General features: G+C 38.0%; 1 protein-coding gene across 1 annotated transcript; it reads right to left on the bottom strand.

Annotated features, from left to right (window-relative positions):
- Positions 1-557: 557 nt before the first annotated feature.
- plcg1 (phospholipase C, gamma 1) lies at positions 558-27,323 on the bottom strand. Its single transcript, XM_079239000.1, has 33 exons — positions 27,140-27,323; positions 25,522-25,809; positions 19,347-19,499; positions 19,025-19,118; positions 18,881-18,928; positions 18,281-18,365; positions 18,046-18,129; positions 17,635-17,657; positions 15,687-15,756; positions 15,499-15,600; positions 13,155-13,273; positions 12,562-12,647; positions 12,060-12,180; positions 11,518-11,686; positions 11,259-11,381; positions 10,966-11,067; positions 10,523-10,710; positions 10,168-10,368; positions 9,819-9,938; positions 9,470-9,650; positions 9,250-9,327; positions 9,046-9,149; positions 8,784-8,877; positions 8,557-8,626; positions 7,802-7,959; positions 7,400-7,496; positions 7,043-7,267; positions 6,802-6,950; positions 5,363-5,477; positions 4,777-4,938; positions 4,585-4,673; positions 3,593-3,861; positions 558-3,488 (listed from the first exon to the last, which is right to left on the bottom strand). Exons 2-33 carry the CDS (start codon positions 25,736-25,738, stop codon positions 3,446-3,448), a joined length of 3,939 nt encoding a protein of 1,312 aa, XP_079095126.1. The 5' UTR covers positions 25,739-25,809; positions 27,140-27,323; the 3' UTR covers positions 558-3,445.
- Between the last annotated feature and the right edge of the window lie 16 nt (positions 27,324-27,339).

Raw genomic sequence — 27,339 nt, 5'->3', positions numbered from 1 at the left:
TAGGCTTGAACAGTTTAGAGTAATATAAAAAGCCCATAGGTTACTGTTTCGAGTGTGTGTGGTTGTATGTCTCTTTGTGTTGGCACTGCAATGGTGTACCCAGCCTCTTGCCCAAAGACTGCTGGGATCAGCTCCAGCTCCCCCATGAACCTAAATTGGACTAAGCAGTACGGGTAATGACTGAAGAGGTGGGTTGTGTGCCCCGTTGTGCAGTGACCGTGAGATTTCAGCCAAATGTGCACTTGTACCAGAAATATTGAGTCCGGGATAAAAGCTTAATTTGTTTTAAATCATCAAAGCATCCTAGAACATAAACTGTTAATGTTATGAAGTATCAGTTTTAGTCTAAAATCCTTTGTTAAATCCTACAATGATTCTTTTGTGCCACAAAATATTGTAGTCAACCTCAAGCAGCTGTTCACACATCTTTGACAATAGCTAGTCATTTCCTGTGGTGCTGCATGTTAGGTTTTAAAAAAAAAAGTAGCATACATATTTGCACCTTACTGTAATGCATGAGCAATTGAAGGAAAAGAAGACAGTTGTATAAAGCAGTGAGTACTTTATTTACTTTCAGGCTTGAATATGTTTCATATGAAAGGCAAAATTAAAACAAATACTACTTTCCATATAGTTTAGGCACATTACAGGAAGGCCAATGTAAATGAGACTATCACTAGCAAAAAAAAACATTGTAGAAGAGGGGGAGAAAAAGCAGAAATGACAGTTAAGAGCTCTGTGCACCCATCCAGTGCGTCCGTTTTTTTTTTGTTAGTTATTCTGGTTGATTAGACTTCATTACAAATTAGTAGACGCATAGTTCCCCCTCTGACAGGTACAAAGTAAGCAGTGGCTTCAGGGACATCCCATTTAAACATGGCTCTTTACATTCTCACACAATGTAGATAGAGAAGGAGCCTCAACAAGGGAGAACAAACTGTGTGGTTGCACTACGGCTGTGCATGTGGAAAAATGTGGCTTTAATATGATGTGGATGCAGATGGAGGCACAAGGATTTGTAGACAGGCCAGCAAAAAAGAGCACTGTGGCACAAGAGGGTGGGCTCTCCAAAGACCATTTGTCAACCAGTAGAGGAAAAATAAATGCAACATGAGGAGCTTTGGGATTAAAAATTTCAGTGCAAACGCAACTAAATGCTCAAGAGACACTAAATAGTAACTCCTGACCCTGCTTTTACTTTAAATGATAACTTATGGCTTAAGTGTGTCTCAGTGGTCAAACACTAAGAATATTGAAGTTACATTATATAGTCTTCATGGAATATAAAGTCAAGCATGGAAAACAGTTCTGAATTCATGACTGTAAAGATAACACTATGGCGCTGACCACAAGTATCATCCATCAACCACAGAACACAGATACAAAGTTTCACGCTTGAACTGCCTCGTCCTCTCAAACCACACGACAAATGCAGGAACTTGCACCTCCCTGCTCTTTTATTGGCACCAAAATCAATTGAAGTCGTGACAATATTGTAAAGACAAACTTGCATGGAGATTAGAAGTGCCTAAAATTGACTGGAAAAATACAAAATGTTGGAATTTGCATTCGAACAAAGCTATTAGCTAGTGCGTTTATAAAAGGTCTACAATTTTTGCACATTTCTTGTCCGATAAGTTCAATGGCAATTTACTGTTATAGTAGTTTAACTCAAAATTCCTAAATGTATCTGGGAAGCAGCTTGTTATGGTAGTAAAAACAAAAAGGTCCCTCACAGTGTGGTAATACATTACACGATTTCTCTGAACTTGTTATCCAAAACCTGACTGCTCATCAGCAAAACTGTTTCTTTGCAATTACTGACAAATTAAAAAAGAAACCAGCTGTAGTAAAACAAGTAATCGAAGGGCTTTGAAACAATGTCCACACATCTGTTGACATTACATGATTTTTCTCAAGTAGACCAACAACTGAAGTTCCCATTCACTGCCAGCCTACTTTGTAAATTATGGGAATAACTTTTGTGAACACTGCACAAAGTGGCAAGACAATGTGAATAAGACTTAGAATGTTAATGAAAAATATACAAGACAATGGCAAAACTCCTCTGAACACCGGGCAGTATAGTTAAGTCAAAATTGTATTACAATCTCCGTCAATTTTTGATTTCATTATTTATGGCAATGATGCAAAAAAGAAACATTTGTGATGTTTCCTGAACCAAATATGTGCAGATATTCTGTATTCATGCTCCACAAACTGATCTGTGGTTACAAGTGACGTTCAAACTGCTGAGCAGATTGCTGATAATTAATGCAGCCCTGAGCCCTGTGTGAACCATCCCTGCAAGTGGCGAGACCATTATGTTATCACAAGCAAGTTGGTAATTGATGCAAGCAAAAACAAAATTCCGAAACACAATGAGTCAAAATTAGATGACAGTCTTTTCTGAGATGTAACATACGTAACATATCGCTGGTCCTGCATTATCACACAGTGAGGTGCTGACTGATCGTTGAGGGGTTGGACCAGCAGAGGTTTTTGTAAGTAAGCAATGCAGAACAATGGAATGATGTGCAATTATTTGGAATGTAAAATAAAAAGTGCAGATGCTGTTTGCTCTTACTGCTTTCAACACAAAAAGGCAATGATTTCTCCCTGCCTTTACAGAAATAAAATATTTATAAAAAAAAAAAAAAAAAAGACACCTATGTAATATCACTAAGTTTAAGGTACAAGTTAACCTGGAGGCACATCAAGTCCTCCTCAAGCAGAGAAGAGAAACGTCAAAAATAGCTGTAGAGAGCCCTCATGTTTTACACAAACGGGGGGAAAAAAAAGGTCACATTATGAATGTTTAAAGGTTTAAATAATTACAATAATTAAAACCATGGAGACAGGAGCTCTTTGAGAGCAGGTTGGCTGCTGCTGCTGTTCCCTGGCCAAACAGCACAGCAGGAATAAATATATAGGTTCATATATGCCAAAAAGAGTAAAGAAACTTGACTGGAAACAGTTTCAAACTGATGTGTCCTCTTAACTCCTTCTTTTCCTCCTCTTAGTCTCCACACTAAACAGTTATTGTGCACGAGAACACAAGCGATTACAATCTGCGCCATAAAACACAGTCCAGGGCTGCAACTCTCTGAGTCTTTGCTTTTTGTTCTGCTGCAAATGTCATGTCTTCTTCCTGTCTGCCACCGACAGCTTCCTCTCAGTTACCCCCACCCCTTTCAGTGTCCGAGCCCCTCCTTCTCATCAGGCGGACAGGGAGGGAGGGGTAGAAGGGGTGTTTGAAAAAATGGAGGGAGGGAGAGCTGCCTGAAATGTAGGCCAAAGCGGTGGTGGGTGTTTCCATGGAAACTGTGTTCACAGCAGTCAGTGACATCATCAGTACTGGATGGGGGAAGGATTTATTTATTTTTTTTGGCGGGGGGGGCGCTCAGTGGGGCTTGGACAGGAATGAATCCTGATTGGCTTGGACTTAGACGCGGTTCTCTCCACCCACTCTGGTCCTCCGCAACATCCTGAAGTCAAGACAAAGACAAAAGGATGTCTGGTCTCTTCTACACTCTCTAAAGTCACTGCATGGGCATGTACAACCCCTCATACCCACACAACACACACTTACCTTCTGTTCTGTGGGTCAATGTGGTCCAATAGAGGCTCCTGGGACACCCTGAAGTCATCAATGGTTGACTGGTAGCGGGACTCAAATGAGCCCTCCCTTCCTCTGTAGGCCATGGCCTGACCTGGCGACTGGGGAAGAGGAGACATGCTGGAGGAAGTTGAAGACACTGAGCTTAGTTCCCCAAAACGTTCCCGCCCTACTTGGGCTAATGATGGCAATGATGTGGACCCGACCACAGGGAATGGGCTCAGAACTTCACCATTTTCATCCTAAAAGGAAAAATGAGAGTCCATTCACTCAGTTTGACCCCACAGACTCCATGCACATCATGGTGTCACAGTAAAACAAAGACGCAGGGAAAATGTCTTTAAACATGCAGCTGCATTTAGATCTTCTATAATATGTCTGTCTGGGATCATTTTCACACATGCAATGCACGTCCAACATTTTTAGGCACTGCCTATCAAAATCATTTGGAGTAGACTTACTGAAGTGTTTACCCAGTCAACTCACTCAGTTGAAGATGAGCATTTCCAGTTATGAGAACACATTTTCACGCTAACAATCTGCTTCTTTGTGGTATATGTGTTGACTAGTAACTGTGTGACTAGTATTCTGTGAATACTGTCCAGACTTACCTTGCAAAAACAATCTGAGATAAGAGAAGTAATACCTCTAAATGTAACCACAGATTTTACTTGATAAGCCTTAGAACAGAGAAAGAGCCTAGCTTATTAATACATAATGTGTACGTACTCTTAAAAGAAAAAAGCATAAGAATGCCTGTTAATGAACTTGTTGGCTGCAAATTAACTTAGAGTAACTAAGAGGTTTAAAAGACATAGTGTGCATGTGTTTTAATAAAAACATTAATTACTGCCTACATGTCAAGGTTTGCTGCTTTGGGTGCATTAAATCTTTTCTAAGTTTGCTGATCATGCAGACAGCATGCAGCAGGTTCTGAACAAGGCCAGTACAGAAACAAAGCTCACCCTGCCTCTGACGACATCAATGTGAACTAACAAAGAAGTCAACTCTAGATCCTCATTGTAGCTGTTCTTCAGAGGTACAGACCGATAACCTGGGGATTTACAAAGGACAGAAGCAAAACACTTTCATTAGAGCACTACAAAGTTAAAGAGAGAGCAAGAGGAAAAAAAAAAAGCATGTCTTTGAACACTTACCAGTCTTTAGACTCTGAATGGGGAATGTGGCCTGAGCGAGGAAGTTTTGGTCATTAAACATGTCTATTTCATAAACCACAAATCGCAGGAAGGCAAAGGCAGAGTTGCACACTGTGAACTGGTAGGATTTTCTTTGCCATGTGGGGTTCAAACCATTATCAGCTGCATGTGACAACAACAAAAAAGAACGAAAGAAAAATAAGAAAATTAACACATTTCAATAGTATTAATCCTGTAGTTACACAACTTAATCCTAGCTACCAGCAGTGTAAAGAACACTAAGTATTATGTGACTGCATAAAAATCAAAAGTAATTACTAAGCGCTCTATTAGGCTTTTTGTTTTAAGGATTCTTCTCTGATTAAAGCCTGAATAACAGGTTGTTTTTTTTTGTCTCCACTAGGCAATGTTTTCCCTCTGTATTCCCTGGCATTGCTTACTTGTTTGTAAATCTTCCTGTTATTCTCAGACCAAAAAGGAACTTATAGGAGCAATGTATCCAGTAAACAGCAACTTGTTTCTACGGTGCTGGTGTAGTAGTTTTACTCCCAGAGAAACGCGTGATAAAAACCAAAGCAGCACTCACCTGCTGACTCTGTTTTTTGCTTCGCACTGTCGTACTCTGCTCCGCATACTTCAATTTCAATGAGAGGTGAAACAATGCCTCTTCCATGCTTTGGAAGGTGCCGAGCACCTAAGACCTTTAGACAACAGGAATAATAATTCAGTAATCCATACTTCCTTTATTTAATAAAACTACACATATGGAAATCATCACTCTCAACCTACATAAAGCATTGTTGTAGAAAAGAGTAAGCAAGCAATGAAGGATTTATGTGTCTAAAAAATACAGTAGCCTAAAAAATTTGTAACTTTCCTTTATTATCAAATATTCCTGCATTCAATCAGATAAATATGTTTGAATCTACAAAGTGTACTTGAACCTACTCAAAAATTTTGTAGGATTTTAGATACCTTATAAAATGGACTAAAAAAAAGTATTCCACAACGCACCTTAGAAACAGTGCACTAAAGGTCACTAACCTGACAAATATAAACTATAATGCACTGCACTGAAGAGAAAAGGCTGATGATTAAGCTAACCAAAACTATCATAAATTCAACAATATCCAATCCATTTCTATTTGGCAAAAAAATAAATAAAAGAAACAGAATCAATATCACAATTACAGTCCATATAGTAGCATTACAAGTGTATAGTATAAAATAACACATTACTTTTCTTTAAATTCTTTTCTTGAAAGCAAGCTGAAAGTAAGTGGTGTGTAGTGAAAAGCGTATCAAATATGATACATATATATTTTGAGGGGACAAATGGACTGGTCACATCATGAAATGAAACACCAGTATTGGCCTGATGTTTTACATGTGCTCCAACAGTCCATTCACCTTGCTGAAAAAACACCCCATGTAGTACCCGAAAGAATACTTTCATTATAATCATTAAGAAGTCCACTACAGAGGCCTCAATATATAAGTCAGTAAATAGGCACTGGGGATTAGTGAGTGAGTGTGTGATTATGTGCAATACTACACTTTCCAAAGTAATTAATATTGCAGTTTACCAAATGCACCTGATGTGCATCATGTAGCTTCTTGTCAGAAAAGTCAATGGGTTTCTAGGAGGTGAAGAGAAAAACGAAATAAAAATACCACAATCAAACCTCTCAAATGCAGATGGTGTGATAAAAACCACAGATGAAAAGCTCAAAGGAAGCTCAGTAGAGAGGTGTTTGTAGGTAGTGGGGGGAAAATATTGCAGTGGCTGAAAACACCGGTCACAAACATATTTTGAAACACCTTTAAACCCCCCCCCCCCCGACTTTTTTTTTTTTGCCTATGCTTGAAATATGCATTACCCTTAAATGAAACAAGGATATCACTACATCCACAAGGTCGGATTACATCTGGAGTTATAGTAAAGGGAACATTTGTGAGATTTGTTAGGATGTGAAAACATTTGTACCTGTGTAACTGATTCCCTCAAACCCCTTTTTCACGTACCTCTATCACTAAAGTGACTTGTTCAATCCCTCGTAGTGTATGTCTGTCAAAAGGATCAAAGCTGTCGTCCCTCATGATGGGTGGCTGAAGAACATAACCACTCCTTCCATTCAGCATGAAAAGGGCCTGGTTCATCTGCATGGGTTTGTCTGCATATGGATGTGGAAGGAAGAGATAAGGAAAGTAGCATGAATGTAAAGAATGAAAAGATACCTCATCTATGCTGGAATAAGTTACATACCTGCTGTCTGGAAGTTAAGCGCAACTAGCTGGGACCCACAAAGCCACATAGGCAATGGGTCATAGTTGGAGGAGTCTAATCGCTGGCCTCTGGGGTAGATCCTGGACAGCTGGAGTCGGTTGTACTGCAGAAATTTTTTCCCCTTGATCTTGTTAACATACTTCTCTGCCTTGGTCTCAGGGAAGGATGACATGTCACGGAAGCAAGCCCGCTCCGTGCCAATCTCTACACGAGGAGAAAACATGGTTAAATCCTCAACAGCCATTCTGCGTATTCCCCATTTGTTTTGTTGCAACAGAATGAATTAAATTTTCATGTTTATAAAACAGAAGTGTAGCAAGTGCATATAATCCTTACTTTCTTCATCAAATGGCACAGGTCTACAGTAGATGACCAGGTCTGATAATTCCAGTGCAATCTTCTTTCTCCTTTCCATCATCTTTCCTTCTTCAAGCTGGTCACATAACAACACAAATGGGCACCACTCACAGTAACACACATTACTTCATAAAATAAAGCCAGACACAAATACAAAGCTTTATCAGCAATCTCTGCTATGTTGTTTGTTACATGTCAACAAACAGAGTGCCTCCAGGTACAGCGTGCAACAAAGAATCTCCACAGTAACAGTATACACACTGCTCTGTCATTGTTTCCTCATACACTTCATGATTACTGTAAGGTTAAAAAGTTCCCAACTTCCTTTGAACACACATTGCAGTGCATTCCCTGTCAGACAAAAGACGTATGTATATTTACCTTTGCCTCTGAGGTCATGGTGACTTCACGAATCTTGACCAACCATTCCTTAAGTTCTTCGGCGCTGTTGGCTGCCACATCCAGCACTGGGCCTATTCGCATACTTGGAATCAGGGAGAAAACATGAGGTCTACTGCCTTTTCCATTTGGGCACACAACTGAAAAGAAGAGATAAAAAAAAGCAAATAAATAAAGGCAAACTAATACTGTAGCAGTTAGAGCAAATTGTTATGATTGCAACAAAAACAGCCACCTCCCTCAGAAGTTTACCATCATCACTTTCTCAGTGAGGGAAAAAAAAGGTTTCCATTCATATTATTCTGTAAGAGGTCATATGAAGGATCCCTTGGAATAAAGTGATCTTAAAGTTATAATTAGAACTTTGTCCACACTGCCACTAGATGAGGCCACTGAGCCACTTAAACTCCCATACAGACTTGGGTATGAACTCCATTCGACCAACAATGCGCGATTGCATGTGCTGTTACTAATGTGTGTGTGTGTGTATTGACTGGATTGTCAATAAAATACCAGATATAGAACTGCAAGAGAAGTAATGTCATAATAAAATATTCATTATATTTTTTTTTAAAAAAAGGCTTATGAAAGCCAAAATTGATCTATAGAAAGTGATTACTGAGTCCCTTTGCTATGCAAGTGCATTTGACAGCTTGAAATCAAGCCCTCGAGAAATGTGGCTAGTTGCTCTGCAGCCCTGCAGAAAACGCTGAACAGGAAGTGGAAGGGCCACTTACCGATCTGACAGGAAGACAAGTCCACGCTTCCTCTCAGCAGATCTCCAAGGGGGCTGTTTTCTGTCATTTCCTAATATACAAAAAAATAAATTAAAATGAAGTAAAGTGAAGTTATCAGTCTTGCTGAGTGATTAGGCCTAAGTTCCCAGTGGAGGTAGCAGGTGTAATCATAAATATACTTGTGTGTGTGTGTGTGTCTCTCTTAATTTTCTGGGTTTGATCCTTACATTTCTGTCAGGCTCTGCTGCTGATGGACTGATCTCCTCCACGTAGTTTGCTGGAAACCACATCTGCTTCTTCCCTCCACAGTCACCTTTCCACCTAAGAAAAAGGTGGAACACAGTGAGTTTGTATTGGAGAGATTCTTAAAAATCCAAACACTGTCACCCCTATTTATTCACTTATAACATGCCCTGGCTCCCTTTTACCAGAAAATATATAATCAGATTAAATGTTTATCAATTATGATTTCCTGTGAGGTACACTCACCATCCTCCTTCTTGTTTGTCTACATTAGAGATGATGGCATTCTTTGTAAAGGAGAGCTCATCATCTCTCTGGGCTTTGTACTCATACATTGCTCTCACTGTGCACTGAAAAGAAGAGACACACATATTCACAGCTGACACATTCAAGCTCACGTTACAGTGTAAAATTCAGGTTTATTTTAATTTCTCAATGCTGCGCACTCACCTTAAAAGTTGGCATCTGATTAGCCTCCACATAAAAGCCAGGATTCCTGCCCTCGTACAGTGAACCGTAGTCTGGCTCCTGTTGGACAACAACACACTGTGTTAGCAGGTCTTTTCACCAGGCTACAGAGGATTTCTGACTAAATTATTAATGGCTAAAATTTGATGTTTATTTGTAACATTTGGTAACCATGATATAAACTGCACAGGGTAGTACTCACAGCAGTGCCGATCTTTTCCAGTGTGTCCTCATTGATGGGATAACGCAGCTTCATTTTTCGATATAGAGGGTGCTTTTCATAATAACTGATGAGATCTACAAGGCTGTCAAACTCTGAGGTGCCCAGCACCACAGTCTGACCCTCCTGCTGCACTCGGCAGTGTTTTATTTTACCCTCAGCCCTATAAAAAAATCATCAGAGGCAGCCATGTTAAGGCTTATAACTGAGATGTATTACGTGGATCTCTGAGATTGAGCCCACTTTGCACAAACCCTGGTGACTTAAAATAGAATAGAATTAAGATAAATATAAGTATCAGCTAAAATGGTAAGTAGCATGAATTAGTTACCTAAATGAAATGGCAAAAGAGTTGGGCTCTGTCCGTTTCCTGACGAGAAAAGCCCCATCACGAGGAACCCTCATCAGCATGTTTTCTGCATTACTCCTAGACAGGCTGGCATGGTACCACCTAAGATAAACAACAAAAGAGAAAATAAGTGACAGGGCAAACACTTTTTGTTTGTCTTAAATGAGACTGATATTTTGAAGGAAACAATGTAAAAGACAGCTCTAAAATGTAAACTGATAGTATCTGGTGTTATTCAGAGATTAAACCCTCACCAAAGAGTCAAGCACTGAAACTCTTAGTTCTTAATCAATTAAAATCTCTACAATCTGTAACATGCTGGCAGACTCACTCTTTGCTTTCGTGGGCGTTAGTCTGAGGCACAGGCTCAGTCAGTTTCATTTCAAACTCGTTGCACCGAAGCGCCACCTGCTGGTAGTGGTTGATCAGAGCAAAGAGTGTATCGAACACCAAGTTGTCAGTCAGGTAGAACTTGGGGCTCCCTGCTTCCTGGCGAGAATGGATACGACAGTGCTGCACCCGGCCTGAACGCCTGTTATAAAGATGGGTTATAAAGTCCAAAAAAATACAAACAAAACATTGGAAACAGTATTTTATAAGCAGCTGATTTAAGTCTTCAGACTATGACAACAAACAGCTGAGGTTCATCTGGAGGATGTGCATATATTCTGATTGCAAAAACCCACCAGAAAGACAATGTGTAGTCTCCAACAAAAGTTTCACTCTCCCGGACTAGAAAGGAGCCATCAGGAGCTCCAGTCTCAAGGCAGTACTCTGACAGCAGCCTCTCTGCAATCTGCCTCCCATCTCGCCCAGCGCCAAGCTTTCCATGGAACCACTTCTCTGTCACATGCTGGTCCATACCATTGGACACCTGGGGAATTGAAAAAGAAAAGGAGAGAAAAGTCAACTCTTTATCCAAGTCCTTCAACTCTATTCAAATTAAACTAGACCAACTCTTTAGACCTGTTTTCACCTTTTATCCTTAGATCATCCTGTTAACCCTTAAACATTACAGCTAAACTGCCGGTAAGCTGCTTTACTTAACCAGAGAATGAAAAGCAGCTACAATGTCATGTACAAATCTAAAAACATCTGTGCATTTGAGTAGCTGATCGAACCTACTAACCTCTCTGTGCTCCTCCTCCTCATCATTACCCTGGTTACTGGAGGTTTCTTCTGAGTAGTAGATCTTACTGCTGGTCAGAACAAAGAAATGAGGGTACCACTCCTGTGGGGATGAGAGTAGGAGAATGCAATAAGAAAAAGGTAGTTTGTTAAAAATGTTAGAAATGTTAACCATTTATACACACAGAAGATTAAATGGGTTTGGCAAATGAACTGAAATTTGTTGATCACCCAGAGTTTTAATATTCTTTCACGAGGCTATAAATATTTTTCATACACACTGAACAAGCATACATGGTTGATTGGATCTTCCAGGTAAAGGATGCCATTTTTGATGGAGTTGCTGATGTCATTCTCCGAGTAGGGTGTAGAGGTAGACACCTCCTCGTATGCACTGCCTTCTGCAAGCTTCTTATGCTGTTGCAGATAGTAGGAAAAGAAGGGTAAAGACAACAATGAGGGGAAAATACAGTCAAAAATATAACATTCTGTCAAAACACTTTGATGTGTATCGTATCGTCCTTATGCAGTAAGAATAAAAATGACCCCTGACCTTGATGAGAATTTTCCTCTTCAGCTGGTTGGGTGAGGGCAGGCCATCTGCTGCAATATCCACTGCCTTGGTCAACAGCATGTCTCCAAATACTTTCTTAAAGTGGGTGGCCATGTTCCTCTGCTGCACAATACTGCAGTGGTCCTCAATGGACAGGATGATGGGATAACTGAATGAGTAGCACAGATTAGTACTTGATGAGTTAATGTGTCTTCTTTATCTGTACTTTAGTTCATCTTCACTCAGACAAGCAATAATATTTTCTTTCTTGTTTTGTTTTTATTTGTGTTACCACTTGATCAAGTACCTGCCTGTCAGGTTCAATGTGTGTTTTGTTGTGCGATGCCAAATGTTATCGCACAAGTCTACCCACAAGTATTTATGAAGTAACCTTGAACTTTTATGTAATTGTTGTTTCTACACATCATTTCCTCTGACGTTTTCATGAGCCATTTCTGTTAGTCATTTCACAGCCTTTATCATCTCCATCAAAACTTCTGGCTATAAAAAGACACAAAAAGTCTGAAGTCATGGAAACTCACTCAGATGTGACAAAGGCATGCTCTTTGATGGTGTTTAAGACATCATTAAACTTGATTTTTGTTGTGAGGGTGTGTCCATGGTAGATGACTGGCATTCCATCTGGACCGTCCCAGCAATCCACTAGAAAAAACAACATACACAAATGATTATTATCTGATATGATATACTACCTGGAAGAATGAAATAAGGATACGCAACAAAGGTACAATGATGTTTCAATAGACTTCAGTTTGACTCACTAGTATGTGTACTTTTTTTTATAGGTAAATGCAATCATCGGCTTAATGCTATTAATAGAAACCTGCTTGACAAGGATTTGGCATAAATGCTATTCACATTACTGTTGTGTAACAGTAGCTGAATGGACGCATGTGTGTGTGTTTTTTTGTGAGTGAGGGTGTGGTGGCTGATGGATAAAAGAGTTAATCATTAAGTTGAAAATCAACTTGCTACTCAGCATTTGTGGGTAAAACTATTGTGTGTGGATGTGTGTTTACCCACATTCAATACAGCGGCAGCCCATCCTCAAGCAACGAGCATACGCCTCCAATGACGACTCACTGGAAAACTGGTCTCCAGTCAGGTAGCTAAAATAAGCACATAGCTTTAAAGTATGTACACAGCAAAAAACACGTTTCTTTCCGAACAGGATAGACATGTCAGTGGGGTGCACAACAAACAAACACACAATGTCTCTGATAGTATAAACACACTAATACCATAATTTCCCAAAGGCTATGTCACTTACTCAGTGAGTTCACTTAAACCCAATCAATGCAGCATGGGAAAATTTCTTTTAACTGCTCTAATAAGCATTGTTTCAAATCTAGTGCAAAAGGTTATCATTTGCACATTCTTTTACACACTTTTCAATAGGAGGAAAAATACATTTTCCTGCAAAATACCAGCCTGAATCTTGTTCTGGAACATAACTGGTAAATATTATATTTTTATCTGATGGATCGAGTCAGTTCAAAAGCCTTGTTTTGGTAAAGATTTCAGGAAAGAATGCTAGGCTTCAGTTTTCCCATGGCAAAAGTACAATTGGCAAAGAAAAATATGAGCATAAATGCCCTCCACCCCACTATCCTTACGTATTATGTGAAGAGGAGATCCAATAGTGGGACAGGGGGTTGTTCATGTTCTCAGGACACACTTGGTCTCGGGAGGAATCCCATATGGTGTTCTCTTTGGAAAACAGGTATGACAGGAACTACACAGGAAAGAGGAGGGGGATGCAAGTTAAATGCAATAATAAAACATTCATTCACAACTCTACCTCATAAGAGTCCATTTTAAATGCTTGACTCTGAGGACTACAACTTGCAGTAGGAGCCAATGCAAGCAATGCTGACCAGAGGGTAACTTGAAGTGTCATTGCATACTTTAAACTGAAGACAGAGGAGGACACTGCCAAGCTCCAACCCAGCCTTAGATCACAAGGACCACAGTCTATGTTAGCACCAAAACTATAACACTGAACAACTGGGCATAAAACAAGGATCCAGACTTTAACACTGACAATAGAGACAAATTTCTTTTACTGTGTGTGCCAATATGATTTCCAAATATGCTTCCAGTTATCTTATTTTTTTTCCAACTTGACAATATGACCAATGCAAAACAACACAGGCAAAGGGAAATTTTAGGTGCATACATCAGTGTGTGCCATACTAAATGGGGGGGGAGCATGATGACACTGAATAGTCAAGAACAAAAGTCAACATGCCGCATACACATCAATATTTTTGTTTGTGCCATTAAGCATTTTATGTTAACCACAGGGTGTGTATTGAACCTTTTACTGTTCACGCTGCAAACATTTCTGCTAACCTCTTCTTGACAGGGTACACTTTTAGAATAGATATAAGATCTCTAAGATATCTTAGAAGATATATGACACGGTGCCAGAATGAATTCATCCAGATGGCTGTAAATGTTTATATCCTCCAAAAAAAAAACAAAAAAAAAACAAAACAACAAAACATTACATTTAATGAAAAGCAAAGCTTTTCAGCATCTTCACAGTCCAATTCATTAATGAAATAGTAAAGTAATGTCTAATAAGGAATGTGGAAAAGTAGACGCTAATGTAGTAAAGTTGAACAGTTACATGTTTTAAGGGAAGCATAACACAGGTAAATATCTCAGGAACTCATCTGTCATGTTGATAATAGACGCCGCAATAAATGATCAGTCAGGAGAATCAAGGGATAGCTGCATATTTCCTCTTGAAACACAATGAGGGTTCATAAGGAAGTATACACCAAGATAATATATCATAGGAAGAGTGAATACTTCACTATAAATCCACCTTAATCTACATGTAAACCAGTGGTTCCCAAATTATTAGAGCCATAACCTATGACAATATGACACGAGTTGGTATAAGAAGGATAAAATTATTTTTGGTGGATTCAGTTCACTGCTGTAACAAAGCTCCTACATACCAAAATCAGATTCTATGAGTGATTGTACTGTAATATGCATACATAATCCTCCTTGCACACATGATAGTAGCACAGTGCGGCAGCGGTTAGCACTATTGTATCTGGTTCAAACCTCAACTGGGACTTTTCAGAGAGAACTTTGTGAAGGTTTCACCGTGCTCCACTTTTCACCTACACTGCAAAGACATGCACGTCTCTCTCTGTGATAGTCCTCTGACAGACTTGCAACACTATTCAAAGATTCAAAAGAATTTTATCCTCAATTCAACGTACTTGCAAATGAACCGAAATACTGTTTCTCTCTCTCCTTGATGCTTGATAACGTAAGAGTTACGAAATACATTAAATAACAGAGTAAGATACAAATAAAAGCAGAAGTCATATGCAGCTTCCTCAGTGTCAGCTGTGATTGTGTGCTTCTTAAAAAATAAAGTAGTGTTCGCACAAAAGGTAAATTTCCTTCCAATGTCTGAGAAGTTATCATTCGATTCTAATTCAATCTGATATTGCATAAATGTAATAATTTGTGTCTTCTACAATTTACACTAAGAAATACTCATCTATTTCCATCCAGCATCACTTCTATCTGTGACTGCTTACAAAATATCAGCTCCAAGTTTATTACAAAATAAGAGGGTGGCACTTGCTGCCCTTTCAGGATTCACTCCTCACCTTCTAGTTTTTATGGTAAAAAACAACTTAATGGTGACTTCTGTGTTCTTCTGCATAACCGTCACTCGGACTCTGAGTAAATAGGCTCTTTTGACTGTGTAGGAGAAAGTGGTTTGGTTTTTTTGAGTTTCTTTTCTAAGACAGGACCATGTCATGTCAATAATGAGCATCATCTACCCACACCAACAGCATAGGGAGGCACTGGAAAACATAACTTGCATATATTTACTTAGAGATAAAAACATATTTAAAGGTTTCCATTGGTGAACAAAAAGGGAGAAAATGTAAGAGTGACTGATGAGGAGGGAGTACATACCTCATCTTGCTGGAAATAAGGCTGCTCCACTTCTCTCAGGGGATCTTTCAGGTATCCAAACATAAACTCTTGCACCTTGTTGTTGTCTGTGGCCCACAGGTCCTTAATTAACCAACACATATAAATGCATTAGAAGATGTAGAGATGTAAAGAAAAATCAGCAATGTTTTTAGTGGCTAATGGATAACCTTTTGAGATTCAAGGAGGAAACTCTTGAAGTCCTCTAAGGAGATCCTTTGTTCTGGTCTATCAATAAACCTGGGAAAGAAAGTAGCAGTTTGCTTTAGTAGGTAATCATTCACTACCAAAGAAACAGTCTATGTCAATATTATGTTTGGGGTAAACTCCCCTAATGTGCCCCCACCACTCCCATAAGTCTTAATATTCTGCCAGACGACAGAAGAAATCATTGAAGGTTCCCTTTTCCTTCATTAAAAAATTAACCTCGAAAGTCTGATGTTATCGTATTTACAAGACAGCATGTTGCCCTCTGTATAATGCATGGCTGAGTTCCACTCTGATGCGCATAATATGGCCTATAAATTGATCTTTGTAGGGTTTATTAATGAAACTCAGTAATCAGAAATCTTAGCTTTAATGAAATTTATAGTAACTGGAAAATGTTACATGATGTCACAGTTTGTTCTGCTTCAAAATTGGTGAAATAGTTTCATTATCACGCATGTGTATTCCCACTGGGTCAGCTACTTGTTACAGATGCAGAGTTCTTGAATGGGTGATTTAGCAGCGTTGTGTTCAAGGATCCTGAGCACAGTTTGTTTTGTTTTTTTAAACCAAAGTTATCTTTTAAAATTTTACAATGAGAAAATTACAATTGTGCAATTTATTTTGAACGCAATTTGAGAGCATTCACACCTCCAATCGTAATTCCTGTTGTCTTGTGGAACAGTCATGTAAATATTTTAGGCTATAATAATATTGTAATATTATTCACACTGCTTTCTGGTGGACTGAAAAATAGAAGTGTGCTAAAGCCAGTGTGATGGTATGGGTCAGGGATGCCCAAAGTCGGTCTTCAAGTACTGCTGTCATGTAGGTTTTTGATGTATTCCTGTTCTAACACACCTGGCTCCCATTAAATGGATCAAACAGCCAATGAAGTTCTGCACAATAAGTGATTAGTTTGAGTCAGGTATGTTGGAACAGGGATACATGGAACACTTGCAGGATTGTGGCCCTCGAGGACCAGAGCTGGGCACCCCTGACCATATGTCTCATCCAATCAATGTCTTTTTCAGAGACGTCCATGCTTAATTCAGCAAGACAATGCCCGCCACATTTTGTACATGCTAAAAAAGTGTGACTTCATGGTAAGAGTACTAAACTGGCCTGCCTGCACTTCAGACCAGTCTCCCATTGAAAATGCAATTATACATGATGAAAAATACAAGGGAAACCCCAGACTCTTAGACAACTGAAACTGTGCATAATTCCAACTAGAATGCTACAATTATTGTCCTTAGTTCCCAAATGCTGTAGTGTTATTAAAAAGATTATGAACACAGTGGAAACTATGTCCCTGTCTCAGCTTTTTTGGGAATGTGAATGAATCAAATTCAAAAGGATAAAATATTTGCAAAAGAATAATAAAATATAACAGTTTGAACAATAACTATCTTGTCTTTGTAGTGGATTCAATTAAACATAGGTTAAAAAAGATTAGCAAATAACTTTATTCTTTTTTGTTTTGTTTTTCAACCAACTTCATTGGAATTAGGGTTGTACAAATTACAAATTATAAATCTTTTGTGGAAGAAATGTAACCTTCAGTTTTCAGTGTTTTGCACACAATACATTTCTGAGCAAACACTGTGAGTGAAAGCTGTAAATTAAAAGTTAAAATTGTAAACCAAATTACAATATTTGTTACAAAAATTAAAAAAAAAAAACACACACACACACACAGGTGTACTGCTTACATGTAACATGGATGAAAGCCAAGACTAATGAGTCCACAACAGACTGACTAGGGGATTCTATACAGTGCTATCTATATTATTCATAGAATACAGATAATATGTATAGTTATTATGTTATTACCTATGTACTATGAATATAATGCCGTACATGTTAGTATTGATGTCCGCCAAACTTCCCTGTACACTGTAGACCTACCTTTGTAGAAATGGGATCTCCATCTGAAAGAATGATCAAAAAGGAAATTTTTGTTAACAAATTGAAGAACTCTGTGCCGTTTCCATACACATAATAATTCATAATTTTTTACTGTGTGCAGTATCAGATATGTACATGGTGACAGACTTCCTGTAGGTGGGAGGGAGAGCACTGAGGTCATCTATTTAATCTAACCCCAGCCTGCCTGTCTGCTCATCAGTATATGCGAGTGTGTCCTAATGGCCTCCACTAGAGAGGTTTGGTGGGTTTTAACTGGTCCATATTGATCTTGTAGCCATTTGAGAACACACAGATGGGGGGATGAAGTGGGCCTTGGCAGAGATGCAAATAGGGTAGTGTGGGATCAAAGTGCTGAGACTATCTGTAGATACATAAAACGACTGCACTTACATTTTTCTGAGCGTCAAACATGAGGCTACGATACAGCTGGGCAAGCTGGCTGAAGGACACATCTCCATTTCTTAGCTCCGAGTCCTTTAAGACATATAGAGAATGATCCGGGAGGGAAAACAAATATTAAAAATTATTGGTAAATCTCGTAAAACCTCTAACAACAGCCGGGTTAAAGGGAAGTGAGCAGGAATATGAAGTGGAAGTGGGTACATGATAAGTAGGAGATAGTTACCGGAAGCTTCTCTCGGAGGAACTTCATGTTGGGCACCCTGTAGTTGACCTGGCTCAGCATGTTCTTCAGATCCTTACAGGAAATCCTAAATACATATAAACATTTGTGGAGAAGAAAAGTTAAACAATAATATGGATAGAACCATACAATACATGCAAAGACTCACAAAAGTGAACATTGTCATATCACATCATGCCAGAAATGCAGTTTCTAAGTTTACACGCAAGCTGAAACTTTGTAAAGAAATATACTTTTTTGTGGTTTTGGCTTTACTTGTCTTACACAGCCTGGAATTTTGGCCAGATGACAATACCCTAACAGCATAACAATGACAGGGATGTAACAGGCAAACATCTCTGCACATCTCCATTCTCTGCAGTCTGTTTCCTGCAGCAGGAAGAACAGCTGACGTTTGGTTGAAAGGTCAGTTCCTTCACTACACCTCCAGTGGGCTCTTTCACAAACACCTACTAGCCGGATGGTGCAAGTCTACTTGCACTCAGTAGTACAAAGGGAAAAAGAGGCACAAAAGATGCATAACAGTGATATTTCTTTTGAATAATGAGATTCATTTCATCACATGTATCTAAGGTGGTTTACCTGTCTTCTCTGTTGCGATCGAGTGCATAAAACTGCTTGCGTAACCACCTAGAAGATGAGGATTAGAAGATTCAACACACTTAAAATAAGTAAACAAATAAAAAAGGACCGAGAAAAAAAGGATAGATTTTGCTATAATTGTACCTCTCTATTTGAAGTGGTGTGGGAGACTTAAGTGTATCAGCCACAAGCCAATTTAGCCCCTTCACCCACATGGTCAGCTCCTCATCAGATGTTGCTGAGTCATTAAACAGTCATTAAACATGAGTAAATTATGTTTTGATTGTAACACAAAGTATTTTTTTTCCACACACAAGAATTACTATTTAAAAAACAACAATAATACAAACAAACAAAAAGAAAACTACAAACAACTATACAGTGAAAACCGGAAGAGCTTTGTCACACTAGTAACAACTACATATGGTCTTCTTTTACTGAACATGCAAGCCTTTGTTCTGGGTACCTGCCAGACTGAGGGATTTGAGGCGAAACTCTGTGCCATACAGAATGACAAAGCAGTGAGCCTGATCGAGCCGTGATGCCGAGTCCTCCACATAGCGCTCAAAGTCCCGTGACTTCTGACCAGAACGAATCTCCTTGATCTCCCGAATGTCAACTGTTGAGTCAGACATACATACCACAGTAAGCAAAACAGACGGTTGCTATTACTTTCAGAAGTGTCCACTCAGGAGGTGGGCTATGGAATCAAATACTTCATCATCTTATAACTATTTTTTGGAAAATCGTACATTCACAATATTTAACAGAGCACAAGGTTAGATTGTCTTAAATGTGTAAAGTGTGTCTTCAACAACATACTTGCAGATATTCTTGTTTAAACCATAAACCTATTAAGTTAAAACCTCCCAGGAAGTGTTTTCTAATTTAATATCATGGATGCAAAATGTTACCAATTTTTTCAGTGATTTTATATAAAACAGACCAACTAAGTATTGCAAGTATGAAAATCCCCTCTGACCGCATGGAGGAGGAGAGGCAGAGGACATGAATCAACCCACATACAAATGTATTTCAATTAAAGATACAGATGACAGATACAAATAAACAATAATTATGTTAACAACTAAATAAACCTAATTTAGCTTCTTACTACCTGCATCGACTACAAGAATAGGATTCGAAATAAAATTTTGCCACTCCTATTTTTTTTTTTAATGGAAGACAGGTTTCTCTGGAATAATCAGTAAAAGAGTTCTGGTCTGATTTAGTCATGAATCACTTGTCTGAAATTGTACATGTGCATTGGCTGTAATGTAGCAAAAGAGGTTTCTGTCAGTGTTAAATAAGCTGCAGTTGAGGACCTAAAGCAGCAACTCTCCCACAAAACACACATATGGTGTTTCTTTCAGCTCCTGCTCTTCTTCCTGTCCCTAAACCACACATCCTGTACTTTTGTTGCCTGCACACCATATCGGCGCTTGCGTGTGCGCTTGAAGGTGTATGTTCTTTACTAAAGTAAAAAAAAAAAAAAAAAAGAAAAAAAAAAAAAAAAGATATCTTCTCACACATTCTCGGTAAGCAGAACTTGCTAATCATCCATCATATCTCTACTGACTTCATCAGCTAGCCAGCAGACTTCCGCTGAGAGCAAAGCAGCTTTGACAAGTTGATCTGTAAGCAATTTGATTCAATCTATTATGAGGATGCCTCAGATAGACAAGAAATAAAGAGACAGCCAAAGGTGTGATCTAACAAAAAAAAGATGAGTGGAGGTATCCTGCAACATGCTCTTCTTGCTCCCCCTCCTTTCTCCCAAAAAACATTTTCTTGTGCTCATAAACAGAAAACATTATGGTATCATTATTGACATTATTATTATCAAGCAGAAAAACATTTACCAAGTGGCAGAGTTTCTGAACAAAAGAGGTTTTTGATACAGTTCTTTGATAAATATAAAGGTTTTATATTAGATTTATTTGGAGTTTATTTAAAGAAACAAAGTAGTTCAAATGGTAAACATTGTACCAAGAGAAACAAGGAGATATTTTAAGAGTTTCAGTTGAAAAATAATGTATTTTGAAAACAGAAATTTTACTGTTTTTAAGTTTTAGTTCAAAGCATAAAGAAAAAAATTAGACCTTTTTTGCATTTTTTCTGAGCAGAGAGGATTTGAATCCAAGATAGAATAAAAATACTCAAAGTTTTTGGAACTACCTGAAAACAACCTGAATAAACCACTGGATGTTTTTCTTGTTGTTGCTGCAGCTTGTTTTCTTATTTTTTCTCAATACCATGGTTAGAAACTTTAAAATCATTTTATTGGGGAAAACGAGGAAGAAAAACATTGCTATTATTCAAACCAATTTGGTAAAATGTTCTTTTTAAATGGAGGAATGCTTACAAACTAACAAGTAATTTGAAGGCAAGTTATGGAAACTGACACTTAACACGACAGACAAATGTCAGATCAATAACCATAGCTGTTAACTATGATCAGTTTATACAGCTCATTAGTTTCACTCTTCTTAAAGGAAGAAAATGTATATTACACCATGAGCACACAAGTAAACTGTTTATTTTTCTAAGTTGGTTACTATGTAATACATAGGGTTTTTTTTTTTTTTTTAGAATGATTGTTTATAATAATACATAATTAAGTTATTTAAATTATCTGCATGGCAGTGAGTTATGAACCACACTTCATAAAAAATGAAAAGCCAGTGTAATTTTTTTTAAACAGAACAATATATATGTACTACAGTTTAAAACAGAAAATCCCATTGCCATGTTAAACTATTTGCACATCAACTTATCCATATCAGCCTCTTTGATCACACATTGAAGTTAGACTAAACACTCCCTCTGATAAATTAATACTGTACATTATAATGGATGCTACTTCATTATAATGAATGCTGCTTAAAAAACAACCACAAAACACTATCATTCTTTTTTTTGTAATTTACCCAAGTCAGTTTCCAAGCCATCCCCAGTTTATAATAGATAACAGTCACAAACACAGATCTATGTGGGCTCACTGAACAGCATGTCAGCAGAGGCAGAGTTTTTTCATTGAAATAATAGAAAACTCCTTATTCAAATGTTCAGGTAATTCACTGACAACTATAAACCTGACCACGCATCAGATTACTGGGCTCAGTGTCAAATCAAATTAGGCCTGCAACAAATAATTGTACGTTAACCCATTAATTACTTGTCCTGATTGATGTTGTAAGTCCGGTTGTCAGTAAGCAAAAGCTTACCATGATGAAGACAGACACGAGACGATCTGTGATAACTCTTCTATATAAAACGCACATTCAAGCCTTATGCATACCTGTTGCATTTTAGCAGACTGATGTGCTTATCCACATACCTTTACTTTTAAAAATCAAAATTTCTCATGCACCATCTAAGCAAAAAAATCTTTGTTCTGTTGCTCAGCAAACCACCAACTGGCTTAACATATGGGATCAAATTTATATCACCTTAATATTTGATTTTACATAGGTACTATAAAATACTAACCCCTGCTATACATCTAGATGATTTGTGGGTAGTTTTATGTCAATTAATCTTAAATGATTAATTGTGCAAGACTCTTAAATTTATATACTTAAAAAATTATTTTTAAATTGAAAAATAAATGTCAGTCCTCTCCTGTGCCCTGGTCACGATATATGTCTAAAAACTATATCCTACAGACAGAGTCATCATCCTGGACAATAACATGTCATTTTTTGGTTGGAAAAGCTGGAACACAAAATGTGCATAATTTAAGCCAATGAAAGGAAAAGTGTAAAATATAAAAATTATTCTATATTTTAAAAGAAACTGGAGAGCTGCTACTTTCCTCTGTAGGAGGGCTTCATTCTTTTACTGCCAAAGATAAAAACATAAATATGCCAGACCAGAATGAGTCCAATTGATGACACACTTCCAACAAAAATCCCGGTATTCTATTTCTGTACATTAATGAACAGTAAACCAATTTCACCTCTCCAGGAGTATCAAATAGCAGCTATGAGCTCATGATGTATGAAACCATTCACTGCAGACAAGATGATACTGTGTAAATAAAATAAAAATAAAAAAAAAGAAACACGCTTATCTCTCCCCTTCTCTTTTTTTTATTGTGTGTGCGTGTGTGTGCTTTTTTTTTTTTTTTGCTGCATCCGGAGCATACTGCAGCTGTGCACAAGGCACCCTGCAACCCGAGAGACGGCTTAACGACTCAATGTGGGGTTGTCTATCCTCAGCTAAACACACTATAGGTTACAGTAAATTCCTATCCATGGAACAAAAGAGGGCAAGAAAACTTTCTTTTCATCATTGACCTTGAATATACTTGTACTTGACATGTGATTTGTTAACCCCTGAACAACAGTAGCTGTACACGAAACATTCACATCTGTTTTGCGATGCTAAAATGAGACCGTTATTTTGGAAAAAACCTTTAAAACATACTTGAAAAAAGTTCAGACAGTATCCTGAATGTTTATTAAAAATAGTATTACTTAAGATGGGAAAAGTTAATAAATTTTTAGGAAAACTTAAAAAAAAAAAAAAATCTCTATAAAACTGATGAGCAATTTGATGCAATACTGCATAAAAAATAGTTTAAGTGTTTAAGATTTCCCCCAAGTGAAGTGTTTAAACATTAGTGGATTTTATATTATGTCATTCATAATATCACTAAAAATATCAGGGATTCTGGGAAGAAAATGTAAGTGAAAACCAAGAATATATGGCTGTGATCTTCATCCCATCAGCTATGTTACAAAGAAATGAAACACTGCAGTGGAAATCATTGTAAAGGCTCTGAAAAATGAATGTATGTTCACAATCACAAGTTAAAACTCTACTCTGTATAAAATAACAAGCACTAGAGCAGGGCTATTCAATTTGATCCCATGAGGGCTGCAGTCCTGCAGGTTTTCACTGTTTCCCTGCTTCAACACAATTAACCCAAATTAATGAGCCAGAACTATACAGCCTGTTGAATCCATTTGATGGGTCCGGTGTGTTGAAGCAAGGATACAGTAAAAACCTGAAGGATTGCGCCACTCATGGGACCAAGCTGAATACTCCTGCTCTATAGCCACAGAGGTGAGGTAAAAAACCCTTTTGGAACGGCTAATTAATGTAGCTTTTACTGTCATGTTTGATTGGATCAAAAAGGGGGAAAAAAAAGTAGTGTGAGCTGTTATTAGCGCACATGGCATGGGTAACCTGCACATCTGTTAAGGTACAATTAGATGTAACTTCAGCCAGGAGCTCCTCAGTGTGAGAGAACAACAAAGATTATGGTATGGTTCCTGCAACAGCAGACTCTTTAGAGTTAATAACCAAAGTCAGAACTCAAGGATCCAAGGAGAAAGAAATCTCTGAAAATTAGTCAGAGGGGAGAGAACTAAGGTGTTTCAGTGGGCTTATAATGCCATTAGTAACATAAGTCCAAACTGTAGCTCTGACATTAAGCCTGTAATAGGATCACTGAGTAAAACTAGCATAAACTCCTCTCTTGATCAGTATTTATTTGAAAAAGAATCTCACAAGCCCTTTTCACACAGCAGTCATACAATATTGTTGCAAAAATGATGCCCAAGTTAAGCCATTACTGTCCTCTTTTGTAATACATATAGGTAAGAAGGTAGTTTAGCACCAGAGACTGTGATAACAATCTGACCACCACCCACAAGTTTTATAATATGTCCTTTTCAAAACTAATCTTGCCTATTTCAGCAAAACAATACCCAGCTATTTTCTTCTGACAGTACAACAAAGCAACCCCTTATTAAAATGGTCTGTGTGTTAAAAGTCTACAGCTCAGACCTGTCATACAATGAAAACATCTGCTCCACTATGAAATGAAAACTACAACATAAAGGTATCGGATGAAATGCTCTGGAAAATGTTACACTTTCCATATTACAGCCATTGCTCTCCTTGAATCCAAAAAGCTGACAGTTTTGTACAAAGAGCTGATGCAACATGATGTTAAACATGCCCTAGATTGAACTTTTTTTTTTTTTTTTTTTTTTTATAAATGTGCTGCTGACATCACTTTCAAAAAACAAATAGTATTTTTTTAGTTTCAGCATTGCGATTAAGGACATTGGTGAGTCCTTTTACACAGCGCCAAAATATTTTTAAAAAGAGTTGTTCAAAACAACTTCAACAGGTTACTGTAACAGACAAACAAGTAGACTATTCCTTTAGGTAATATCATCAGATCTATCAGCTTTGTTATCTGAAAGGCTTCACAACATTCAGGACCTTCAACCTCTGTTGCTATTAAAAGAGACTTGCCAATCTGAAAGGAAAATGAAAGCTTCTGTTTTACTTTTATATCTACATTACTACAGCTTGTCTCTCAAAAATGTCTCACTTGTAAAAGTTATAAGAGAATCAATTAACTTTCATAACATCACTATTCATGTGTATAAATGTGTTAATGATTTAATTTCCCTTTTAATGGGCAATTTGTGGTTTAAGATAAGATAGTACTATTCTAGGACCCAGAAATGTCTTTTGCAAGTCCTCAGAAGTTACTGTATGCAAACCAACCAGTTCAGGCACATATATATTATGTCTAACAATTGAAAACCAGCTCAGAGTCATCATCACGTATGTATGTGTGTGAGTGAGTGTGTGTGCGCTTGCATTCTACTTACTCTCTCCTTCTATTTTATCTGTGCTCCGAGTCCATATAATAGTCCTGGTCTCTAGCTTTACTTGAAAAGTCCTTCTCTCTGGCCGCTGGGATTTCTTAGAATAAAACAGAGTCAGTACTGTACCCAGCTCCAGGTCTCGGTACAGGTTGTTCATTTCTGTGTCATTATCCATCCACAGAACAGGTCCATTGGAAAAGAAGCCAGAAGTCCCAGCCATGTTCACTTCCCCCGTTTGTTATCCGTTTCCTTTTAGAACAATCTGCTCAGTCCAGGCCTAGACAGGGTTACCTACAGGAGGAGGAGAAGGGGGTTCCATGAAGCAGTTTCCTTAGGACACCTAGTTAGTCAGTGCTGTACATACATTATACCACCACAAAGAGGTATACGGAGACAAACACATGTCTTAAATAATACTTAAGACTTTAACATGCAGACAGTGGTAATGTTTACAGGGCAACAAATATGCTTTCAAATGAGAAAATATAACAGCTTACTACTAAAACTTATGCAGTTTTCATATATATATATATATATATATATATATATATATATATATATATATATATATATATAAATAAATAACAGATCATGTTAAATTACTCCTATGCAAAAGTTACATCTGTCTAAAATATATTGAAGAGAAGTGTGTTTTCTAAAAGCCTGAGATACTGGAATTAAAGTAACCTTAAACCTGAGTTTTGAACATCTATGTTATCATTTCTTATGAAACAACACAACTTACTATATTTCCTTGATGTATGTATGTATATACATACATACATACATATTTTGGAATACTCAGTGTATAAGAATTAAACTTAATTATATTTTTTATTACTTATTGTTTTGTTCATGATAGTACAGTATGAGATATAATGATGGGCTATACTGATACGAAATTATAAAGTATACCAGTTAATGTGAAAGTGCACAATGTGCGACTACAAGATCATTTACCTGAAATACATCTATCTGAACAGAACTACATTGATTAACAAAATGTGCATCATCATAGCCAAAACATGTCAACAAACAAAGCATACAAGACTATCAAGCCAGAGGTATAGGTTTTGTTTTTTGTTTTTGTTTTTTAAAACAAGTGCAAAGTATAAGAGGGAAAGTACGGTAATATATCATTACCAGTGGCGTAAATAAGTGACAGCTGCAACCTAAAACCGTCTGGATCGTTTTGATTAAGATTATCGCAGCACATAACTTCCTCTCCAACATCAGTTTACCTTTAATCTACCGGCAGGGATGTTTAATCTGATATCCACTAGCCGTAAAACGACCAACAGGCCCGTAACCTGCTGCTGGAGAAAAAAAGTTTCCTCAGGATAAACCCCCACATTTTTTTAGGAATATAACTGGTGGCGAGTGGCAGCAGAGTAGGACACCAGAGGAACAAGAAACGTCTGGCTGTTTTCACAGCGTGGAGACGGGGGCCGGTGTGTGCTAGCATTTGGCTGGGCCGAAAGAAGAATATGGCTGGATTTATCCGTGAAAAAGAACAGGTAACAGTAGCTACCCTGCCCTTTCTTCATTTGCCTTTATGTGCAAAGGAAATGAAACGGAAAAACAACACGTCGCTGGAGCTGCTGTGCTGTTAACCACCTACCGCTGCAATCTCGGCCCGACCGCACATCTCCGACGGCTGCTCCTCTCTCCTCTCGGGCTCCAGTCGTCTTTCTCCTTCTCCTCTCCCCTCCGTACCCGGTTTTCAGTGATTTAAATCATCGCGAGGAGCTGCGGTCCCCAAGATAATAATCCAAGCAGTTTCCTTCTTCCCCCTCCAGCCGTCCATGCAGATAGGCAGAC

This window comes from Telmatherina bonti (genome assembly GCF_933228915.1).
Source record: "Telmatherina bonti genome assembly, chromosome: 4".
NCBI lineage: Eukaryota > Metazoa > Chordata > Actinopteri > Atheriniformes > Telmatherinidae > Telmatherina > Telmatherina bonti.
Note: the sequence above shows the minus strand (reverse complement) of the source record. Positions and strands in the feature narration are given on the sequence as shown.